Below are 23,156 nucleotides of genomic sequence, written 5' to 3' on the forward strand. Positions count from 1 at the left end.
ATCTCTAATCCTGGCGTGCATCCCAAGAGACACATTATAGTGCACTACTGAGGGAGTAGGGTGCCATTTGTGGACCCTAAACACCCCCACTACTGTGGTGCAGTTGTTAATCCAGGGTTGATTCACTCAAGACTCAAGACAATGAAGGGATGTGTGTGTCTATCCCTCGACCTCGCTCCATTATGCTCCATCTCCCTACTCTCACTCCATCTCCCTCCTCATCTCCCTACTCTCCCTCCATCTCCCTCCTCATCTCCCTACTCTCCCTCCATCTCTCTCCTCATCTCCCTACTCTCCCTCCATCTCTCTCCTCATCTCCCTACTCTCCCTCCATCTCTCTCCTCATCTCCCTACTCTCCCTCCCTCCATCTCTCTCCTCATCTCCCTACTCTCCCTCCATCTCTCTCCTCATCTCCCTACTCTCCCTCCCTCCATCTCTCTCCTCATCTCCCTACTCTCCCTCCATCTCTCTCCTCATCTCCCTCCATCTCTCTCCTCATCTCCCTACTCTCCCTCCCTCCATCTCTCTCCTCATCTCCCTACTCTCCCTCCATCTCTCTCCTCATCTCCCTACTCTCCCTCCATCTCTCTCCTCATCTCCCTACTCTCCCTCCCTCCATCTCTCTCCTCATCTCCCTCTATCTCTCCTCATCTCCCTCCATCTCTCTCCTCATCTCCCTCCATCTCTCTCCTCATCTCCCTACTCTCCCTCCCTCCATCTCCTCCTCATCTCCCTACTATCCCTCCATCTCTCTCCTCATCTCCCTCCATCTCTCTCCTCATCTCCCTCCAGCTCTCTCCTCATCTCCCTCCCTCCATCTCTCTCCTCATCTCCCTCCATCTCTCTCCTCATCTCCCTCCATCTCCGTACACAGCACTGAGCCATACCGAGTATCCACTGGAACACACAGTTTGGTCCAGTTTAGCACCTCATCGTGAACAGGGTACCAGCCCACTTGACTGACCAGTGATCCCACAGCACAAGGCCCCAAATAGGACGCCGTAGTGCAGAGGAGTGAGGTGATGCCAAGCCCTCCTGTGTGGGCCAACAGCTGACTCGGTGAGGCTGTCCTTGTCCCCTCTCCGAACGGGGTGAATACCAGTGTCACGCGTCACAGCCTGCTCCGCCTCATGCAATTACAATGAACCCAGGTCACCCGTTATGGCCTCGCTAACTTGAATGGGGTCACTGTTCTTTTAATTGTAATTCTATGGTCTCCTTAACACTATTACCTCAGATTGGGAGCAATATTCGCGGCAGTGACGTCCCACTGCCCAAGCAAAAAAGCGTGGATAATCAGTCTTACATAAAGGTAGGCTAGATTGTGTGGCGATGGTGAAATCAAGCTGCTTTCTTACATAATACAAATGTTCTGCCCTAAATGCATTATCCACACCACCGAGACAGTCACAAGTCATTGATTGGGATCTTGTTCCACACCGGTGTGCAGGGGTGGGTGCATATCCTATTTGATATATTTCAGTCTTAGGCTGAGGGCCATGTTGTCAGAATTTGCACTCAAGGGACAATTCGATAGCTTCCGCTTCAAGAGGCACGCTCAGTAGAGTGTTTCAAATGTTTCAGATCAAAATGTATGTGAACTCAGGTTGATTTGCCAATGTGCTTTGCCCCAGGTCGGACTGTTTCTATTGGGTTGACTAGCCGATGTTACTTGACTGACATACATCCAGCTAATGCAAGTTTTCCCAGTAGCAGCTACAGCAGTACTAAACACAAACCAAGGACTAGAACTACTCTAATAACACCCCAGACTAAATGTACTCCAGTACTACCATGGACAAAATGTACTCTAGTAATACCACTGACTAAATGTACTCTAGTAACACCATGTACTAAATGTATTCTAGTACTACCAAAGACTAAATGTACTCTAGTACTAGCATGGACTAAATGTACTCTAGTACTACAATGGACAAAATGTACTCTAGTACTACCACAGACTAAATGTACTCTAGTACTACCATGGACTAAATGTACTCTAGTACTACCATGGTCTAAATGTACTCTAGTACTACCACAGACTAAATGTACTCTAGTACTACCATAAAAAATGTTTACTCTAGAACTGCCACAGACTAAATGTACTCTAGTAATACCATGGTCTAAATGTACTACAGTACTACCACAGACTAAATGTGTGTGGGGACTATGTAGTCCACTGAAGTAAACTGAACCAGTACAGTCATCAACACGTACGTAAACTGTTTTTACAGTCATCAACGGTTCAGTGGTAGTGAATGTTCCCAGTGGAGCCGCCTTTTCATGTTAGAAGTTGATTAGAGTGTAACCTGGTGTTGTAATCTACTGGGATATGAGTATAACCTGATGTGTTGTCTACTGGGATATGAGAATAAACTGATGTGGTAGTCTACTGGGATATGAGTATAAACTGATGTTGTAGTCTACTGGGATATGAGTATAAACTGATGTGTTAGTCTACTGGGATATGAGTATAAATTGATGTGGTAGTCTACTCGGATATGAGTATAAACTGATGTGGTAGTCTACTGGGATATGAGTATAACCTGATGTGGTAATCTACTGGGATATGAGTATAAACTGATGTTGTAGTCTACTGGGATATGAGTATAAACTGATGTGGTAGTCTACTGGGATATGAGTATAAACTGATATGGTAGTCTACTGGGATATGAGTATAAACTGATATGGTAGTCTACTGGGATATGAGTATAACCTGATGTGGTAGGCTACTGGGATATGAGTGTAACTTGATTTGGTAGTCTACTGGGATATGAGTATAAACTGATGTGGTAGTCTACTGGGATATGTACTGCAGGAAATGTGTCACTGGATATTGAGTCAGGTTTGTCTTTGTCAGCCAGTAATGGATCAACAGGGGTGGGGTAATATCAGTGATTGCAGTGTTTGACACTGATTGGTTTACGGCAGCTAGCTGCGGAAAATGTGAAAACAGAATGTGCTTCCGGAATTGTTTGAAAAGCTCCTCATTAGTGGGCTGTGAGCAACTGGAAGCTACTGCTAAGTCGCTATATCAACCTGATGTAGACCCCTGCCTCAGCAACTGTTGCCGTCACCAGGATTGAAAACCTCTGTACAAATATCAGTCTAAATATGCAGGATATTCAATGGACTACTACACACTAGGAGGGCTTTCACGTTATTCAGTGAGTGCTTTTACGTTGTTCAGGGAGTGCTTTTACGTTGTTCAGGGAGTGCTTTTACGTTGTTCAGGGAGTGCTTTTACGTTGTTCAGGGAGTGCTTTTACGTTGTTCAGGTTGCACATGCATATCAGCTCCGCATGTCACCACGGCAACATGAGAATTAACTGCAGCCAAGAAACAGCTGACACAATATATCCTAACAATCAATGTAACCACCCTCCCCAACCCCTAAAAACTATACTCAATATATGTGTCCAACTGCTTGGACTTTGCCTAAGGGAGTTGGAACCAAATGAGCGGTCCATTTTCGAACTTTATAAAAGTTTGCCAGACCTCCTGACTCCCTGTGATCTGGGTCCAGCTGGTCTCAGCTCAGTCTCTGGGGACAATGATCCAAGCGCAGCCAGGAGGGACAGGAGGTCCACGTAACAAGCCCCCCCCCGCCCCGTCTCTGGTGCAAAGAACCCCACACTCTCTGTCTGCATGTCTGCCAGAACAAGGTTGCTGTGAGGCGTCGCTATGCATGCGTTCCTAACCACAGTCTGAGCTCGCAGAACCAACCACCAGGCCAGCAGGTTTATTCTCAGAAAAAGCCACAAGGACTGACAATGTCACAGGCCCATCAGATCCATACAGGCTCTATCTATAACTTTGTCCTAAAGGGCACCATACTCCCTACCGGCTCACTTCTTTTGACCAGGAACAATAGGGATCTGGTAAGTAGTGGTGTACTCTACAGGGAATAGGGTGTCATTTGGAACACACAGTAAGGCTCTGTGCATCTGACCCAAAACAGTCCTGAATTAATTAACCATTAAGCCATGAATGGGTGTGGTAGAGGGCCAATAAGGGATGAGGGCATGTGGTAAATAGCCAATAAGGAATGAGGAGGTGTGGTATATGGCCAATACAAAATGAGGGGGTGTGGTGTATGGCCAATAGGGTAAGTGGGGGTGTGGTATATGGCCATTAAGGAATGGGGGGTGTGGTATATGGCCATTAAGGAATGGGGGGTGTGGTATATGGCCATTAAGGAATGAGGGGGTGTGGTATATGGCTATTAAGGAATGAGCGGGTGTAGTGTATGGCCAATACATACCACAGCTAATGGTATATTGCACACATCAAATTTAAGAACTCATTACCAAAAAATTTATTGCTCGACCCTTAGGTGTTGAAATATTTGTTGCGAAATTGGCATTTATCAAAATTCAAGGATCCAGAAGCATCTGTCAAAAGAACAGTAAGTTACCAGCCAACCCTGTTTGTGGGCTAACTTGACTTGCTAAAATGTTAAAGAAACAAGTTGAGTAAAACGTAACCGAACAAAACAAGTTGTATTATCTAGTTAAAGAATACATTTCTCCTCTCTTGCATTAACAGAATATTTTGCAATCCCTCTAAATAAACGCCTTCTCTCAGATACAAACTCCTCTCCATGTGCTACAGATTTTACATTTGTCCATCCTTTAGCGGAACGAAAAGGAAAAGGATGTTTGTCATAATGAAATGTGTTGTCTGGATTCAGCCCTGGGATGTTGGCCAAACGGCACAAAGCCCTGAAGTGCTCCTTGGCTTTCAGAAACCGGTTACAAACACAATCCAAAAAGTAAAAAGTCAGTTATTGCCAAAACCGGAGAATACAATCTCCTAGACCACGGCTTTCAGCTACTCAGCATTCAGGTTTCAAACTGTGAACATCTGCAAGTTTATATATCTACAAGGCTTCTATAAGGTGGTACGTCGTCTGTAGTGTTAGCTCCCCCACCCCCCATGGTCACCAGTCAGGTCAAAATCTTCAGTGCACAGAGAAGCATTGGCTATGCAGATGTGACTTCATTAGCATTCATTCAGTTTCCCACTTCAGATATGATTAATAGTTAGCCACAGTAGTTCAGTGTGTAGCGTTCATTTAGCAACCTTCTGTTGAATGGTACTAATGGTTGTTGTTTCCGCTCCCTCTTATCTTTCTAGAGTTTTCCGGCTTCAGAATTGTTACATTGATAGTGATTTAACATCTCTCATCTCATCTCATCTTCATCCGCTTATCCGGTATCGGGTCGCGGGGGCAGCAGCTCCAGCAGGGGACCTCAAACTTCCCTTTCCCGAGCCATATTTGCCAGCTCTGACTGGGGGATTCCGAGGCGTTCCCAGGCCAGTGTCGAAATATAATCTCTCCACCTAGTCTTGGGCCAACCCCGAGGTCTCCTCCCAGCTGGACGTGCCTGGAACACCTCCCTAGGGAGACGTCCTGGGGGCATCCTTACCAGATACCCGAACCACCTCAACTGGCTCCTTTCGACGCAAAGAAGCAGCGGCTCTACTCCGAGTTCCTCACGGATGGCTGAGCTTCTCATATCGGGGGGAAAAACTGAATGTACTTCAAATTGATTTTTGGTAATGAATTTTAGGATACACGTGAAACGTAAAAAAAAAAAAAACATGCTTTCAAACGGCAAAAATGTATACATTTTCCTTTGATTTTTATTCCATTGAATCGGTTTATGCATGTCAGTTGACATCAGTTAATCTAGTTTCTGATTCTGATCCATCCAATCTATCTAAATACTTTTTTCACAGACCACTAGAACCTCTGAGGCCAAGCTCTTTATCAGGCCTGTTGTGTGAATGAGACAATGCTCCCTAAGCGCTGTGTCAAACAGAAAAGAAGGAAGGGACTGACAGACCTCCTGGGACCTAAGAAGTGTGTCTCTATCTTTCTCAATTGTCTCTATCAGAGGGTTGCTGTATCAGTCGGCCAGGGTTAAGCAAGGCTGAATAAGAGGCAGGCCCTAAACAGAGGAGACTCAGATGTAGCCTGTAAGTCTGAGGGAGGAAAGGCCAGAGCAGAGAACAGGACAACGGGATCTATTGGCAACGATCGCCATTAGTTCCGTGAGTGAGCTCAATTTCCCTATCAGGCAAGCCTGGGCAAAAATGAAAGGCCATACTGTGTAAGGGGTTCTTTGTAGAGAATAAAATCGTGACTCAGAAACAGAGAGAGAAAGAAAGAAGGATGTGTAGAGAGAAAGAGAGAGTGAGAGAGCGAGAAAAAATGAAGGGAGACACAAAAAAAAAAGAAATGACAGACATGCAGTTCTTCTGCAGATGCGTCAGCCACATGCTATTTTACACTCTACATCTCCATCTCTTTAACCACCCATCTCTCCATCCCTCTCTCTCTCTCTCTCTCTCTCCTTTTCTCTCATCACAAACATCCCTAACAAAGACTTCCCCTGTCCCTCCAACCATCAATCCCACAACCCTCTCCATGACACGTCATGTCTGTGGCCATCCCATCTCCAGAGGGGAAAATAAAAACAGGGTCGAAAAAGTGTTGATTCATTTTCACAGAACAGGGATATCCACCCGTGTGATGTCATCGGGGGTCTGACCTCTCCCTCCATGGAACGGCTAAACCGAATGGGAATCTAATTTACATTCAGAACAATCGCTGGTGGCGAACACAGAAAGACTGACTGACAGAAAGTCTAGCCTGAGGGGAGGAGGAATTGTGCACACTTACTATCAATCACCACTGATTTAAAGGGAACACTACCATTCGTTCACACCAATAGACAGTATCAATTGAAATAAAGCCCAGTGAATGTGACAAGTAAGATATTTAACGTAACTCAACAGTGTCAGGCATCCCTTCCTCCCTCACAGCCCCCCCCCCCCCCACCCACCCTCTACTTCTGCCTTTCCCTCAGGGCTTATTCCCATGGACTGGATGGAGAGAAAGTGACCTTCTTCCTATGTCCCAAATGACACCCTGTTCACATTATAGGGTACAATATGGTGCCATTTCCGATGCAGTTTAGTGGGACACTCGTACTGAGAGGGTACAGCTTACTGCAGGTTCAGAGGTCAAGTGCCCTGTCAGTCCACTCCCCAGCCCCTCCCTAGAGAGACCCTGTGAATCCCAACAGAAACACTGTCCCAGAAGAACCCTGTGAATCCCAACTGAAACACTTCATTTTAAAGAGATTTGGGAGACAGGCTACATCTGGTTTTAGACATCACTGGTCTAATGGACATGTCAGTAACACGTCAAAACACATCATATCATAACTAAAATGAAGTCCAAATCATGAGTTATGACTGGGGACAACAGAGAATACCTACTGGATATTTTTCATATTCCTTTCAGATTGTTGGGGTAATCTCTCTGAAAAGATGTAATGCTTATATGGTCACCTTTAATGCATAGAAATTATTAAGGTTTGCGACACGCACATTTTATACAGTCATTACGGTTTACAGGAGTTCTGAGAAACACTATAATCACCATCCAGTGCTTTATTAAGCACCCTGTGTAATTGGTTTTCCTTTGGGTTGTATTTTGATGTGGTACAAAACCTCCTATTCATGTTTTCACACATTTCAACTTGGGTCAAAACATGTGTATCTCCAATTGTCACCACAGTTTAATGTTCGCCAAGGTTTAAGAGGATGACAGTCCATCAATAATGGGACTTGACACATACAGTCAGCAGCATTAGAAAGCCAAAAATCCCATTTTCACTGAGTTTAGCGCTTGCATGCTTTTGGCCTTTAATTGACTTGTGTGATCTAAGCAGGCTTTTCTTTGTTCCCTGCCTTCAGTGGAGACTGTGACATTCCAAATGACACACTATGGGCCAAGCAGACCATACCTTAAATAAACAGAACACTACAACGACGCATTAATTATTCCAAAACCGTGTCTCGTGTAAACTATAATGATGTACGATGGATCGTTAGATCACATGTTTACGCTAAATTCTGGCCAGGCGAGAAATGTTTATTGGAGTTTTCTTTAGAGCTTCCCGGTCCAGGAATGTCAACAAGCTAGGCGAACGAGCATCACCCCTGTGAAACTCTGTGATTGGCTCACCCAAGTGAGCACCCGGTGGCGGGACAGGACCTTGACGCCACAGGGACCAGAACGTGGTGTAATGATGGTGTAAAGAAACGCAGCCTAATTACTGCTAGTGATGAGAAGTTCGACTTTTTCTACTGACTCTGAGCTTTGTCGAGTCGTTCATTTGAGTCAGTAATGTTTATACGCAGAGTAAGCTATGAGAGTAGACTACTGATCTGGAAGCCAGCCTATTCAGTAGTTGGGGTAGAACCCCACTGGCAGCCATTCAAATGAACGAAACAATCGTTCAACTGATAGATAAAAATGAATGAATGAGTCTTTTCTACTTAAGCAAAGGCTCAGGGTATCACATGTGTTTATCATTACAATCAAATTGAACGATAAAACTGAACGAGTCAGTCGTTCACAAGTCTTTTTTACTAAGACAAAGCCACCATGCTTGTTTTCATTATCATGACATCAGTAATCAACAAACTATATTACTTATTTTAGTTAGTGTTCAATTATCACCTATAAACATGTCTTTATGATGTTCCTGCCTTGGTCAATTTTTCTCTGCAAATGTACAAAGACGTTGATCGGAGAACTGAGCTGAAGGACCGGGTATGAAACAGATCATATGTTGTGGAAATCTGCGGCCAAACGTTCGAATGAACGATACAATTGAATGAGTCACTAGAAAAAAGGACTGTCCAGAGACACTAAAAAGATTCATTCAAAGCGAATGAATTGTTCGCGAATTGCACATCACTAATTCCTGCTCCATTCATCCCAAACCGGAGACCATACATTTAGAGAAAAATCACCAGGGCCATTTTCAAAACGGAATGTACAGGTGTCGGCTGATGCAATTCCCTTCGCGTGCCATTCGTACAACTTCATATAAATAGGCTAACAATACTACGTTATCTGAGTCTCTTAGACACCATTTATAAACTAAATAATGGCCGTATTTTCTTGGATAAATGAAAATCACTGTCACTCAAGACCCAGAAGCCACTGCTCACATATTCGGCTAGTTGCAGTTTGTGGCCAACACAAACGTTACTTTTCTGTAGCTGAACTCCTCCTTCATGTTTCTCACAATGCTCTGTTTGATGGACCTGATAAAAGAAGACAATATATTCTTTAACTCCAGCAAAGATATGCGATATACAAATAGCGGGGAGCTATTATCTCGAGATTCAATACAATTGATGGGGAATGACAAACTGCATAAAAACAAGCAATCTAAAAGACATAAAATATTTTGTTACATCATACAAAATAACTGAATGGTGAGATTACATACAAATTGACCCCAGGTTGGCAGAAAGTTAACATTATGACCAACAGCATTTCAATTCAGAAAGAACCAACCCACTACCAAACTCTGATTACAAGCCAAAACTCTGATCACCACCCACTATCAAACTCTGACTACAACCCTCAAAAAGTCTGTCTCCTCTCTATCAATCAATCAAATGTATTTATAAAGCCCTTTTTACAACAGCAGTTGTCACAAAGTGCTTTACAGAGACACCCGGTCTCTAGGTTTTCTTCCTACAGCAGGTTCCAGTGAAAACTATTCTTTTTTTCTATCAGTCTGTGGTGGAAAAAATCTCCAGTCATGGCCAGTTAATTATAATAATTGCCAATGCTTTTCTCTTTGTCTATTTTCTAGCAATGGAAATTGAATTGTGTCCTTTGGTCGAGTCCAGTGGCCGACCAGCAACCCCTCCAACCCTCTCATCCCCAAAACACTCGTTCACCTGACCAACACAAAACCACTGTGGCATCTTTGTCTTTGTGAATTGAGGCCTTGAATATAAATGACGCTGTTCTATTAAGTGGGATGTTTAAATCCTGAATGCTGATTGGCTGAAAGCTGTGAATTATCAGACCTTAGGTCTGACATTTGTTGGTTTTTTACTGTTCTACCATTCTAATTTGGTTGACCAATTCATGGCAATAAACCTTAGAGATATGGGGTGCACGGCCTGAATGCCACGGATAAGGATGTAGCATCGTGACAAAGAACAGCCCTTAGCTGTGGTATATTAGTGTAATACCACACCTCCGTGCCTTACTGCATGACACAGACTCATTCAACACAAATGACCTTATGCAAACCCCAGCAGAGCACCTACAATCTTACAACAGCTGAAAACAGATACACAGAGACACACACACACACAGACTCATTTAAAAAATCTAATTTTAAGAAGGCCAACATTATAACATCTACTTTTAGTAAATCACCTTTGACACTATTCCATGGGAGAGCAGTGGAGGGTGTGTGTGCGTGTGTGTGTGATGGAAGATTGTCCTATATTGTATTGATGCTGAGGAGGAAAATTCATGCATTGGTTAATGATGCATTGTGGTGTGTAGAAGTGTGTAGGGTTGAGTAGTGGTGCGTAGCGGTGAATAGTGGTGTGTACTGGTGAGTAATAATGGGAAGTGATGAGTAGTTGTGATTAGTGGTGTGGACGGGAGGTAGTGGTTAGTGGTGGTGAGTAGTGGTCGGTAGGTGAGTAGTGGTGGGTAGTGGTGTGGACAGGAGGTAGTGGTTAGTAGTGGTGTGGACGGGAGGTAGAGGTTAGTGGTGGTGAGTAGTGTTGTGGACGGGAGGTAGTGGTTAGTAGTGGTGGGTATTGGTGGGTAGTGGTTAGAAGTGGTGAGTAGTGGTGGGTAGTGGTTAGAATGGTGATTAGTTGTAGGTAGTGTTGAGCAGTGGTGAGTAGTGGTGGGTAGTGGTGAGTAGATGTGGGTAGTCGTGGGTAGTGGTTAGAAGTGGTTAGAAGTGGTGAGTAGTGGTTAGAAGTGGTGAGTAATGGTGAGTAATGGTGGGTAGTGGTGACTAGTTGTGGGTAGTGGTAGGTAGTGGTTAGAAGTGGTGAGTAGTGGTTAGACGTGGTGAGTAGTGGTGAGTAATGGTGGGTAGTGGTGAGTAGTTGTGGGTAGTGGTGAGTATTGGTTAGAAGTGGTGAGTAGTGGTGAGAACTGGTTAGAAGTGGTGAGTAGTGGTTAGCAGTGGTGAGTAATGGTGGGTAGTGGTGAGTAGTTGTGGGTAGTGGTGAGTGGTGGTTAGAAGTGGTTAGAAGTGGTGGTAGGTAGTGGTTGTAAATGGATAATATGGCACCCAAGCTGCTAGGAAGAGGTGAAACAGTGGAAGTGGGGTGGTTTTGTCACACTTTTTCATGCCAAAACCTTGTTCCCTAAAATATTCATTGGGAGACAGTTTATCTTCACTCTAAACAAGAATTTGTTTGACAGAGCAGTGAATGCTCAAGGAAAAAACGTATTGTGCTGCAACTAAAGGAAGACTGTTATTTGTGTACAATGACAGATGAATGAGATTGTCTACAAGAGAACCAAACATTATAAAAAAAAAAAAAAGATTTCCAACCACTGCACTGACAACTATTGTCATCACAATGTAACTACTGCTATACAGAACCTGCTTAATTGCACTGATCACAGTGCACTTCTACAGCCTACTGCCGGGCAGAAAACCACAAGTGAATGTCACCCCACGAAGGATAATGAAGGTGGACTGTATCAAGATGGCCCCCAGCCGAGTTTGACAAATTGCATTGTATTGGCCAGTGTTGAGTGTACCATCCTGCCCCTCCGACAATGAGGTCTGGTAACACAGCATGTGGACAGCGGAGACTTACCTGTTTCCATAGGAACACATCCTCCTGGTTGCGTTGCCATGCAGTGATGAGGTGTATGGAGGAGAGAACCCCTCCACTGAGCACCGCGGCTCTCATTCTCACCGGCAGCAGGGTGTAGATGATGTAGATGAAGAAGACCGACCACCAGATGCCCTCCGAGGCGCTACGTGGGGCCACCATCAGCACCCCGAAAACCTGGACCACCAGCAGCACCCCGATCACCAGGTAGCTGACGATCCACATGTAGTCCTGGTGGAAGCCGTTCCGGTTGCACACCACCATCATGGACAGGAACAGTGCCATGGCCACCGAGAGGGCGGAGGCGTAGGCCACGTTGGGCGGAGCGTGGACGCAGTGGAAGGCCAGCATGACGCCGCACACGATGACCAGCACGCCCATCAGCATGGTCAGGGAGCTCTGGTTGAGCCGGAAGAAGTAGCGCTGGTACAGGCGCTCGAGTTTCGCCGAGGTGAACTTCTTGGACTGGAACACCCGGACCACGCACGACCAGCACTCGGCCGCCGTAAGCGCCCTGCACCTGGCCCCATCCTCGCCCGCCCCCTCCCCGAATTCCTCCGCGCACGGACCTCTCCTCCCACTCAGGTCCCCGTCGTCGAACCCCAGGTCCACAGCCTTCAAACCCAGGTCCCCGGCCGCCCCGGTCCTCTTCCCGTAGTGGTCCTCCTGCCAGCCACAGCGCATCCCGATGTTGCCCCCTCCACTGGGCCCGGCCCCCCCACCGCCGCGGTGGTAGTTCTCAGGGCTGGGGGGCGCTGAGTCCAGGTCCTCGGCGTCCCGCAGGCAGCTCATGTAGCGCGGGTTGCAGAGAGATGACCCCGAGCCACCGTCCCGCTGCTTCTTGGACTTGCTGCCATTGCGCTCCCCCCACGCCGTCTTTCGTTCGTCCACCGTGGCTACGAACAAGCCTCGGACCCACGACATCCTACTGGGACGCCGGAGGAAGGCTGGGATTAGTGGGCCGTCCGTACACAGGCAGACAACGGGCAACAACACCGACTTAAACTCTAGCCCTAGCCAGTTGAAAGCTGCTCGGGGATAAAAAAGTCTGCAAAGAAAATATAAAATGTTAACCGCGGGTCAGGCTTGATTCACGAGCTCGGGTTCTACTGCGACGGAAGACAGAGGTCGCACCCGTCGATTACCCCTGTCCAGTTCTAGTATCCTCACACACATCTACTCTAGGTCTCCGGTTGGAGGCTACTGACCTGTGCGGACTCTGTGGAGTGTCCCAGCGCTGCGCTCCTCAGCCAGGCCACTCATTTGCACACACAACGGGCTCCGCCTGGCCAGGGTAGGTGGTTCTACCTTACCGTGGAGGCGCTGCGGCAGTCGGCCTCGGAGCTGCACCTCTGTCAAACAAACACAGTGTCACGTTGTCAGGCCACCCGCCTTCATCCTCTCGATACTAGAGTCAAAGGTTAGGGGGTAAGCACACTGAACGGCTTGTTCCTTTTCTGTTTAATTACAAATATCGCCCACAACTCAAGGGGCGACTTAATGAAGTGTCGCCCGGAGAGAGGATCGGTTCTAATGTATTCATTGAAAAAGGATGTTCAGACAACAGCCCCTCATTCTGGGGCCTCATTGGGAACTCAAACCTTTTAAAACAATACATCACGTAAAACATAAATAAAACACAAACATATAAAACATTCACAAAATACGGTAACAGATGTTTTTAGTAACAACAATTTTACAGACAGCCAATAGCTAACTCTAACTAAGAGCGTATTTGTACTAATTAATAACAAAAATAAGCCATATTTTGCCATTAGTTAAACATGCCTGTCTGTGGTTATTAAGCATTTACTGCCAAAAAGTAATTTTCCAAACTATTAATACAGAACAGTCTATTAGGAGTTAAACATTTAGGATTCCATCTAGCAACTGTTACTGTTTCCGCCCAATAAGCACCTGATTATTTAAAAAGCAGGTCCCTCATTATACAGCATGTGTGTGTGTGTTCCCTATTGTTCCTGAAGGAAGGATGACATCAAAAGAATTATGAATGGCCTGTCCTTGAATGTACAGAATAAAAACTACTTATACTTTATTTTGCTTTACAATAGTCACAGTTTAAATCACCGGTTTGATTCCATTCCAGTTTTAAACATATGCACTCACTATTGTAAATCGCACTGGAATTGAACATCTTCTAAATGAATTACGTTACCCCACCCTGACAGGAGATTATTATTTTAGTTTTGCTTGCAAACAAGTGCACTATTACCCGTCTGATTACACTATCATGGTCTGACTACCCTATCACTGTCTGACTACACTATCACTGTCTGAATATCCTACAAATAGCTGACTACACTATCACTGTCTGACTACACTATCACTGTCTGACTACCCTATCACTGTCTGAATATGCAACAACTAGCTGACTACACTATCACTGTCTGACTACACTATCACTGTCTGACTACCCTATCACTGTCTGAATATCCTACAACTAGCTGACTACACTATCACTGTCTGAATATCCTACAAATAGCTGACTACACTATCACTGTCTGACTACACTATCACTGTCTGACTACCCTATCACTGTCTGAATATCCTACAACTAGCTGACTACACTATCACTGTCTGAATATCCTACAACTAGCTAACTACACTATCACTGTCTGACTACACTATCACTGTCTGAATATCCTACAACTAGCTGACTACACTATCACTAGCTGACTACACTACCATGGTCTGATAACCCTATCACTTTGTGACTACACTATCACTAGCTGACTACACTATCACTGTCTGACTACACTATCATGGTCTGACTACCCTATCACTGTCTGAATATCCTACAACTAGCTGACTACACTATCACTGTCTGACTACACTACCATGGTCTGATAACCTATCACTTTGTGACTACACTATCACTGTCTGACTACACTATCATAGTCTGACTACCCTATCACTGTCTGAATATCCTACAACTAGCTGACTACACTATCACTAGCTGACTACACTATCATGGTCTGATAACCCTATCACTTTGTGACTACACTATCACTAGCTGACTACACTATCACTGTCTGACTACACTATCATGGTCTGACTACCCTATCACTGTCTGAATATCCTACAACTAGCTGACTACACTACCATGGTCTGATAACCTATCACTTTGTGACTACACTATCACTGTCTGACTACACTATCACTGTCAGACTACACTATCACTGTCTGACTACACTATCATGGTCTGAATACCCAATCACTGTCTGAATATCTTACAACTAGCTGACTACACTATCACTGTCTGACTACACTATCATGGTCTGATAACCCTATCACTTTGTGACTACACTATCACTGTCTGACTACACTACCACTGTCAGACAACACTATCATGGTCTGACAATCCTATAATTTTCTGACTACACTATCACTGTCGGATTACACTATCATGGGCTGATAACCCTATCACTTTCTGACTACACTATCACTGTCTGACTACACTAGCCCTATCTGACGGCACTATGACTAGTTAATCTTTACTCAGTTCAATGCCCTGAGGCTAAACCTTATCGCCAGATTTCAATATTCCACTCCAAAGACACTTGTCATCCTCTCTCCATCCATCCCTAGACTTCCCCAGAGTGAGTGTCAATGTATTTAAATTAGATCTCCACAGAACATCAGGGCACGGTTGTGTTGGACATCTAAGGCCCTATTAGGGGGTAGTTAGCAATCAGCAGCCATTACAGATGAGGCATGCACACACACACACACACACACTCACTCACAATTACTCTCTAACACACACACACACACACACATACAGATTAATCCACTTCAGATTAAATTATGCATGTTTCCTCTTTGTTATTTAACCTAATGACTCATTGCCCATGTTCCAAATGGCAACCTATTTCCTATGTGATAGTAACCTTTTGATGAGGGCTTATAGGATAGCACACTGTGAACACACCATCAGGTTGTCTCCAGACTGCATTTGGCACAAGTCAAGGACATTAGTACATAACCTCTAACAAACTTAATAAAGAAGATCTGCCTCACAGCCTGGGAGAATCGGTAGACGAACAACCACAAAATTAAACAAAACCATGACGGAAATGCAGTGCATCACAAGGTGAGTGTGTCCATGTTTATGTGTGTGAATATCTAAGGTGGAGGATTGTTGAGGCAGACCGAAGACAAACATACACTTCTCACAAAATAAAGTATCCATTTTAATAATTTAATTAGAACCTTCTCTAATAACTATATAACTATTCTACAGTTGGTCTAAATGCCAGCATGTTTATGTTTCAATCTGACAGCAGTATAGTTATTAACAGAACTTTCATTTGCAAAGAAACCTTTGGAACTTACTGAGGGTATGGCAAACAGAAAATCCTGTTCTGTGGTTGATATTTCAAATGGCTAGAATAGTAAAACTCTGTACTGCCATTCTGATACTTCCCAACAAACAGGCTTCTGGGAAGACTATATCCTAGTGTTGTTTAACAATTTCTGTAAAAATAAACCCTAACCCTAACCCATTATTAAGAAAACCAAACAAGCAATCAAACAATAGTTAAAAATGAACGTTTGGTTATTAAGTTCAGGTTTGAAATATCCACATACTGTTTAATAAGTGGGTTCTATGTTTCTATATTTTCTTTCTCTGTCTGTAAATATAGACAAGGGTTAAGTTAGCTAGGCCAACATGCCACGGTATCTCTCCATGTCAAAGCAGGTTTTAAGACAAATATTTACTCAGGTCAACAATGATTGCAGCAATGGAACGTAGGATATTCTATTTCGACTTCTGAGCAAAAAAAAAAAAAAACGCAACAGCCGGATATGCAAATAAAATTCTAGGTATTGTTTTGGCAGAGTAGTCTGATTAAAGCTCCTGGGTCAGACTGGCATACAAGCGTTTACCTCAGGTACAAGCACGGCGGGTCAGTCAGCACGAGCACGCAACAGCATGCGGCGGTTATGTAACACAAACAGAACCGTGCATGCATGCATTACAGCAGCATCCGCTATGCATGTATTTATTTATTTTTTACATTTTTATTTGGAATAACGCTGGATTCCGTTCTAACTCACGCAGAATAAACCGGCTTCATAACATTGTAATTTAACTGTACGAAATATATAGACTATAGAGTTTGTGTGTTGATTACTTGCAAATGCAGGCCTGAACACAATCTAAAAAAATAGGCATATGATATGAAATCACACATTTGCATAAAGCCTACGCTATGGATGCAAGTACCATCCAAACACACGGATTACATAATCGGACGCACTCTGCGCGTCTGTCTGTCTGTGTGCAGTCTATATGACAACCATTGCTTTTCCAAGCGATATTGGTGACATTTCGTGGCAGTTACGGATAGAAACAATGGGTCTACTTCTCAAACGTTGTATAAAAGTCAGTTTTATGCCCCCCCCCCTGCACTGACTCGTTGTCATCAAAATAAGTCCCCGTACTCTTATACTTTTCGACGTCAGAATGGAAGTTAATGTGTAGAATAATTTAAAATCTCTCCACACATTTTTCAGAGAAACAGTGTAAAGGTATTCGTTCCATCGCACTGATACCGACTGTAACACTGTAATGCTCCAACAATCTTTCTACGATGGGAGAACATGATACATGCCCTAAACCGGTTTCTAGGTAAGTCCCTTCTAACATCCATAGCCTAAAAATCACCAAGCATGTCCCCTCTTCTCTATGATGCTATTATAGGCTTCAACAACTGCTTACACGTAGACTATAAAGGCTTGTAACTTCCAGCAAAATGGTCGATAGTGCTATGCAAAACAGTGCAAATACATCGCAAATGCCTGTATAAAATGACACATTGAGACTACAGGCTGCTGCAACACTTTCCTGAAGAGGCCGATTTAACATTGTAATCTCTGCTGTCCTGTTGATATTTTTGTACCCAAACCTGCGTACTATACATACATTTTTAACAGTCGACTTGATCCTATTGTAACGATCGTTGTAGCGTTGTTATATCCTACAAAACAGTTGTTCAGAAACCTACGACCGCGGGAGAGCTTGTACGTTACTTACCACACTGACTGAAAAACCTTGTGCGAACAGCGCTCAGTGTAGCCTACTTTTCTCCCTTTGCTTTCAGTCCGTCGCTGTCTTCTCTTTTCAAATGGGGAAAAAAAAAATTCTATCGACGTATGTAGGCAACCATCGAAGTGCTACAAATGCAAAATATATCTGTGGCTGGCGATGTGCTCTCAGTGTTGCATTCCCATTTGGTTCTCTGATCGTCTCCCTCTCTCGTTCTCATACATTCTCATGTCATGAACTCAGAAGCCCTCTAGAGGTGGCGCGTGTGCGTGCCCGTGTGTGTATGTAGGGAGGTACTTCAATTCTCATGAACTGATAGGCCTACAAATAGCTATAGAAATACCAGTGCTATTTTAAGCGTGGCAAGCAATACATAATTATTCTGGGTTAAATCCATTCAAATACGTTTGGCATGTGCATACAATTTATGTGTCCGTAAAATGTGCTTCCTCTAAAAATGCAATTATGGCATTAAAACGTGGTATCACCACCTTGTACTGCCATATTTGGTTTGGGAACCAGTTTAAATAAGCAATAAGGAATCTCCGGCGTTTGTCATATATTGCCAATATACCATGGATAGGCGCTGTGTTCAGGCACTCCGCAATTTGTCACGTCTAAGAGCTCTTAGCCGTGGTACTTTAGCCATTTACCACACCTCCTCACAAATACACCAGCTTTCTGCCAAGAGCCTTCAGTGTTTGAACCACTTGGTTTATTATGTATTCTTTAAAACTTTTATATTACACTGTGGATGCTTTCCATGATTACATACAGTGTAATCCTGAATGTATGCTCAGCTATTAGGTATGGGAGAGGCCCTAACATCATACTCCAATGCTAATCTCCGAGGAAGATAACATATAGGGTGATGTTAGGATTAATATCATCAGTCTGTGTGCTGATTGGGTTGATATCATCATTCCATTTCTAATGCTCTAATTGCGTTGGTAACCGGTTTATCAGAGCAGTAAGGCACCTAAGGGGTTTGTTATATATTTCCAGAATACCACAGGTAAGCGTTATGTCCAAGCACTCTGCAATGTGTCGTGCCTAAGAACATCTCTTAGCCATGGTCTACTGGCCAAATACCACATCCCCCATTGTCCTATTGCTAAAATATATTATGGCTAAGACATTTTATTTAACAGCTTCATCACTGATTAAATAAGCATTATCACCTTTTTTTATGCTTAACAAATGTGACAAAAATAGTCTGAAATACACATCTTAACATTGGGCTGAGGAATAGCAAGATTACATATTTTGAATGGGGCGAAAGATAGCATAGTTGTTCTGACTTGTCACCAAAATATTTCTAGACTTAGATCCTTAGCCAGCAAAAAAAAAACTTGTTCTGTCACAGGACAAACCAGTTAACACCAATGTTCTCCCAACTATAACTGACAATGTGTTTTCAATCAACTTACCCAGAAACTTTTTTTCTGAGAAAATATTTAATATATAGTGTTTTTCACAGTTGAAATATATGTAAATCCTGTACAGCTGTTTGACTGTATTGCCATGTTAGGCTTGAATACTAACACATATGTATCCAATTAGGCTACAGAGGGGTTTCTAAAGAAACTGCACATTTTGAGGTTGAAAAGTTTCTTTTTATTACTATTGGTAATAAGCAATGTTATTATTCTTAAAAATATTACATTATAATACATAATTTATTACCTACTGTAAATGTTGAGGGGAAAAAAAGCTATAAAAAAGATTTCATAGCAATATAGGCACAGTGATTTCATGCACGATTCGGGGCAAAAAACTATTAAATAATCAAACAATCCCAGAGTATAAGGTAAGTGCTTATTTGAAATACTATGAAGTTTGGCCAGCTGGACAATTTTAAGTCAAAAACTTTGAAAAACAGAGGGGTTTTTGCCTGTTTCATATGCTTTGTCTGAGGCAGATAGTTTGTTGATTGGAGAGATCTGGAAGACAAATGTATCATCTTCAGTCATATCATGTTTACATAGTCACAATAGTATATCAGCCTTTTCATGACCACTGGATCATCTGGGTTTTTTGGGATCTCATTATTGCAATCAACAACCTTTCCCCAAAACCTTCTGTAGTAGTGCCGAAACCCCAGAAATTACTTTTGCTCTAAAACATTCATAGGTGCTGTGTGTTGATGCTGTGGGATGGTACAGACCTTCATATGGAAATCTTGTATCCAAGAAACTTTTCTGAATTTAATTCTCACTGCGGATATCTCCAGTCTTTATTTCACTTTGTAGTGCACACTAATGTTCTGTGGACCAAGCGATTTCATTTGAATAGCCTATGTGTGTACTGATAGTCAACGGTTATGTCTCTGGCTCTGGTTTTAGTTGCTAAGCAAATTATGGGTCCAAACCACTAAAAAACCTTCCCATCCGCTAGAGCGTAGGTAGTGGATATTTCTCTAGCGGTATGCAGTGAGAGCTTATGACCTTCTCTAAACACTCGGACGGTCTTGTCTTTCTATGGAACGACAACATTTTGCGCAGCCCAGGCGCTCGTCTCTGGTTTCGTGATTAAGTCACTCTTCCGTAGGCGCTCCAGTTTTGTTCTTTACCGGATCCTTTGGAGCAAGGGGATTTACCTCTTTTATCCTACATGGCGTGGAGCTGACGGGTTTTCTGTTCTACCTCATCTTTAAAACTGCACCCAGCTGCTGTCCCAGTTCTAAATAAGTCCCTGATTAGAGGACTGAAATGAAACAACAGAGTGGCCTGGAGGTCCAGATTTGAGATTGAGGGCTTTAGGCTTCGGAAAGTGTACTTAGTTTGTGAAAGATAGGCTTGGTTATTTGTTGTTTTCTGACCTTTGCTTACAGTAGCCTTGAAGCAGTTTTGAATAGTAATTTTTCTCCAGCATGATTGTGGGTGTATCCTGACACACAGGTTTGTAAATTAATCTTAATCTTCTGTAACCAGTTTCTGCCATGTAAAGAAACCTTTTTTAGATGCACTTTATACTGCGAAACGTAACTCCCACTCCTTCCCCTGATATCTGATGGGAACCAGGATCTGTCCAAACACAGGAATATTGTTGTGTGAGTTTGATGAATGGTGGATGGATGTTAGCTGAAAAATACACTCTCAGTTCATCATTGTGCATTTGCTCGCAATTGAAACATAGGTACCTCGGGGTAGCTGCATATTTACTGGTTTTCCAGATATTGTATTTTTATTGAATGACACAGAAAATGGAAAAGACAATGTCTTTAAAGAATTGAAACATTTGACGAAAATACAAGGAAAAATTAACACATCAATAAACAATAAATAGATAAATGAAAACAAAACTCCCATTTTCCAGAACATCACTAAAGATTCCAGACCAGTAGCCATGCAGGTTGGAGCACAGGGCAAAGCAGTAGAGTTCTGTTCACTCTGGAATCTGACATTTACCACTTAAAGAAGATAACTGTGATTCCATCTTTCTGATGTAGAGCTATGTGCAGTGTAAACATTTCCGGCAGTCTCATCTGAACCATCCTCTTCTTGCACAGTGCAAGACACATTGTGTGCTTTTTCTATGGGCTTGGAAACTTTACTCTCTCTGAATGTACAACTCTGCCCTGATTGATTTATATTTTGGGATCGACACGCATTGCTGACTGTTATCTCCCCCCACATCTGTGGTAACTCGGCTTGGTGTTTTGTTTTGCCCCGAGGAGAAAGGTGTTACTGTTGTGAGCCTTTTCCTGCCTGTGTGTCATTGACCTTTTGAACTCCAATCAATGGCGTGCCTGTGGGCAAGCTCAGGTCCAAGTGCTTTGACAGACTTTCTTGAAAGTCATGTCCATCTCTGACAGAAGCTGTCTGTGATAAACTTCCCCTGCGAAACCACATACAAGCTTGTCACGGAAAGCACAGTAAATAGACTAGACTTACATTTACTTAGCAACTTTGGAAGCAAGAATGTAGTCAGCCACGGTTTTCCCTCCACTCCGGTGACATTTGGAGAATCTGAAGCATTCTGCAGAGAGTTGGTTCAGAGTTGACTTGACTTTCAAGAGTTCCATCTATTTCCAGGGAGGTTTGCATATATTTCAACTCCACAGCATTTATTGGTTCATTGAAACCTTTCAGCAATCCAAACTTGGTTGGACCCAAAACACAGAGAGACACGTCTGCTTTCTTTCTTTCTCATCTTTGAGACAATTCAACAGAAATTTAATGGTAAATAAGAGGGAAAGTACTGTTTTGGAGCATTGAACACTGGAAGTCAATTGTTGCCATCTTTATTATGATTTTTCAGTTCCAAACTCACATGTATTACAAAATTTACTGAATTTCCATCTATTTCTTCACTTGATTGTTTTTTCAATTCCTTCCCCTGCCATTATGGTGAACATTTCCATTGTCTCCGTAAGATGAAAATGTATTTTTATCTTTGAATAATTATTCACACTGAGATACTTAGTTCCACTTGGTCCAATGACAATTCTCACTTTAACCACAAGAGGGCAGTGTAAATATATATATTGTAGCTTAATTACAGCTCCAGAACAATGCGCGAGCTGTGAACCCCATTCTGTTATTCTAGACACCTTTACTTCTACGACTACACCTGGCCCAAGTTACAATTATCCTAGGTCTACGCAATACATTCAAAGATGCTGCAGATCGCCCAGACACAAGAACAATACTGCCGGTAAAAACTGTGGTTTAAAAAGAGTGCAGGTCGCTGATGTTTCAGAGTTAGGAATAAAACTATTAAAAACAATACTCCAGGTCAAAACTGTGGCTTAAAAAGACTGCAGGTGAGGTTCAATGTCTTGCTTCAAGCCGATTGTAATTCAAGTCACTTGGCTACTAAAGCATTGAATTATCTTTTTTTTGGGAAAATAGTACACATATACGCACACAGTGGCTAATTTGAGCCGGATCCTGCCAGAACAGGATCCAGAACCTCCCAGAGAGTCCTGTTTGTTCCGGCACCTACTTCTCACAGATCCGGTTTGCTGTTCATGACTTGTCTCTTTCCATCACTGTGTTCACTTTGCACTGTAAACATTCCACTGTGAGCAATCAGAGTTCATAAAGTCGTCTACTCCTGTAGCCTGTTGTGGCCTCAGCACTGCCTAATACATTTTTTGAAAGCTTTAGCTTTTTGTTGTCCTACTCCGCAATTAGCGCTACCGATGTGCTTTATTCGTGTCGATTTGCCACCCGGATCCATGTCTCTCGGGCGCCCCTAGTCTACCTGTTTATTTCAACTACTTGTCCTTATTCTATTGAAGCACTATATAAGTTAAACAGTTTTTTCTCCGGACAGATAAACTGTTCAGCCATTTCAACGCTGACCAGGACTGCTTTGAAACAACAGATTGGCAGATGTTCTGTACTGCACCTGATGGGGGAC

At 43.2% G+C, this 23,156-nt stretch overlaps 1 protein-coding gene across 2 annotated transcripts in view; it reads right to left on the minus strand.

Moving 5' to 3' along the window:
• Positions 1-18,023, minus strand: part of LOC105010241 (adenylate cyclase type 6) — a 55,154-nt gene extending 37,131 nt beyond the window's left edge. The window contains exons 1-3 of one of the 2 annotated variants that reach the window (XM_013136355.3): positions 17,775-18,023; positions 12,922-13,065; positions 11,696-12,638 (exon numbers count right to left, since the gene is read on the minus strand). In XM_013136355.3, coding sequence (XP_012991809.1) covers positions 11,696-12,637 — 942 coding nt within the window. In that variant the 5' untranslated portion in view covers position 12,638; positions 12,922-13,065; positions 17,775-18,023. Of the gene's footprint in view, positions 1-11,695; positions 12,642-12,921; positions 13,066-17,774 lie in introns of both variants that reach the window. The other variant, XM_013136356.3, reaches the window with a different exon arrangement.
• Positions 18,024-23,156: the final 5,133 nt, after the last annotated feature.

This window comes from Esox lucius, chromosome 12 (assembly GCF_011004845.1).
Source record: "Esox lucius isolate fEsoLuc1 chromosome 12, fEsoLuc1.pri, whole genome shotgun sequence".
NCBI lineage: Eukaryota > Metazoa > Chordata > Actinopteri > Esociformes > Esocidae > Esox > Esox lucius.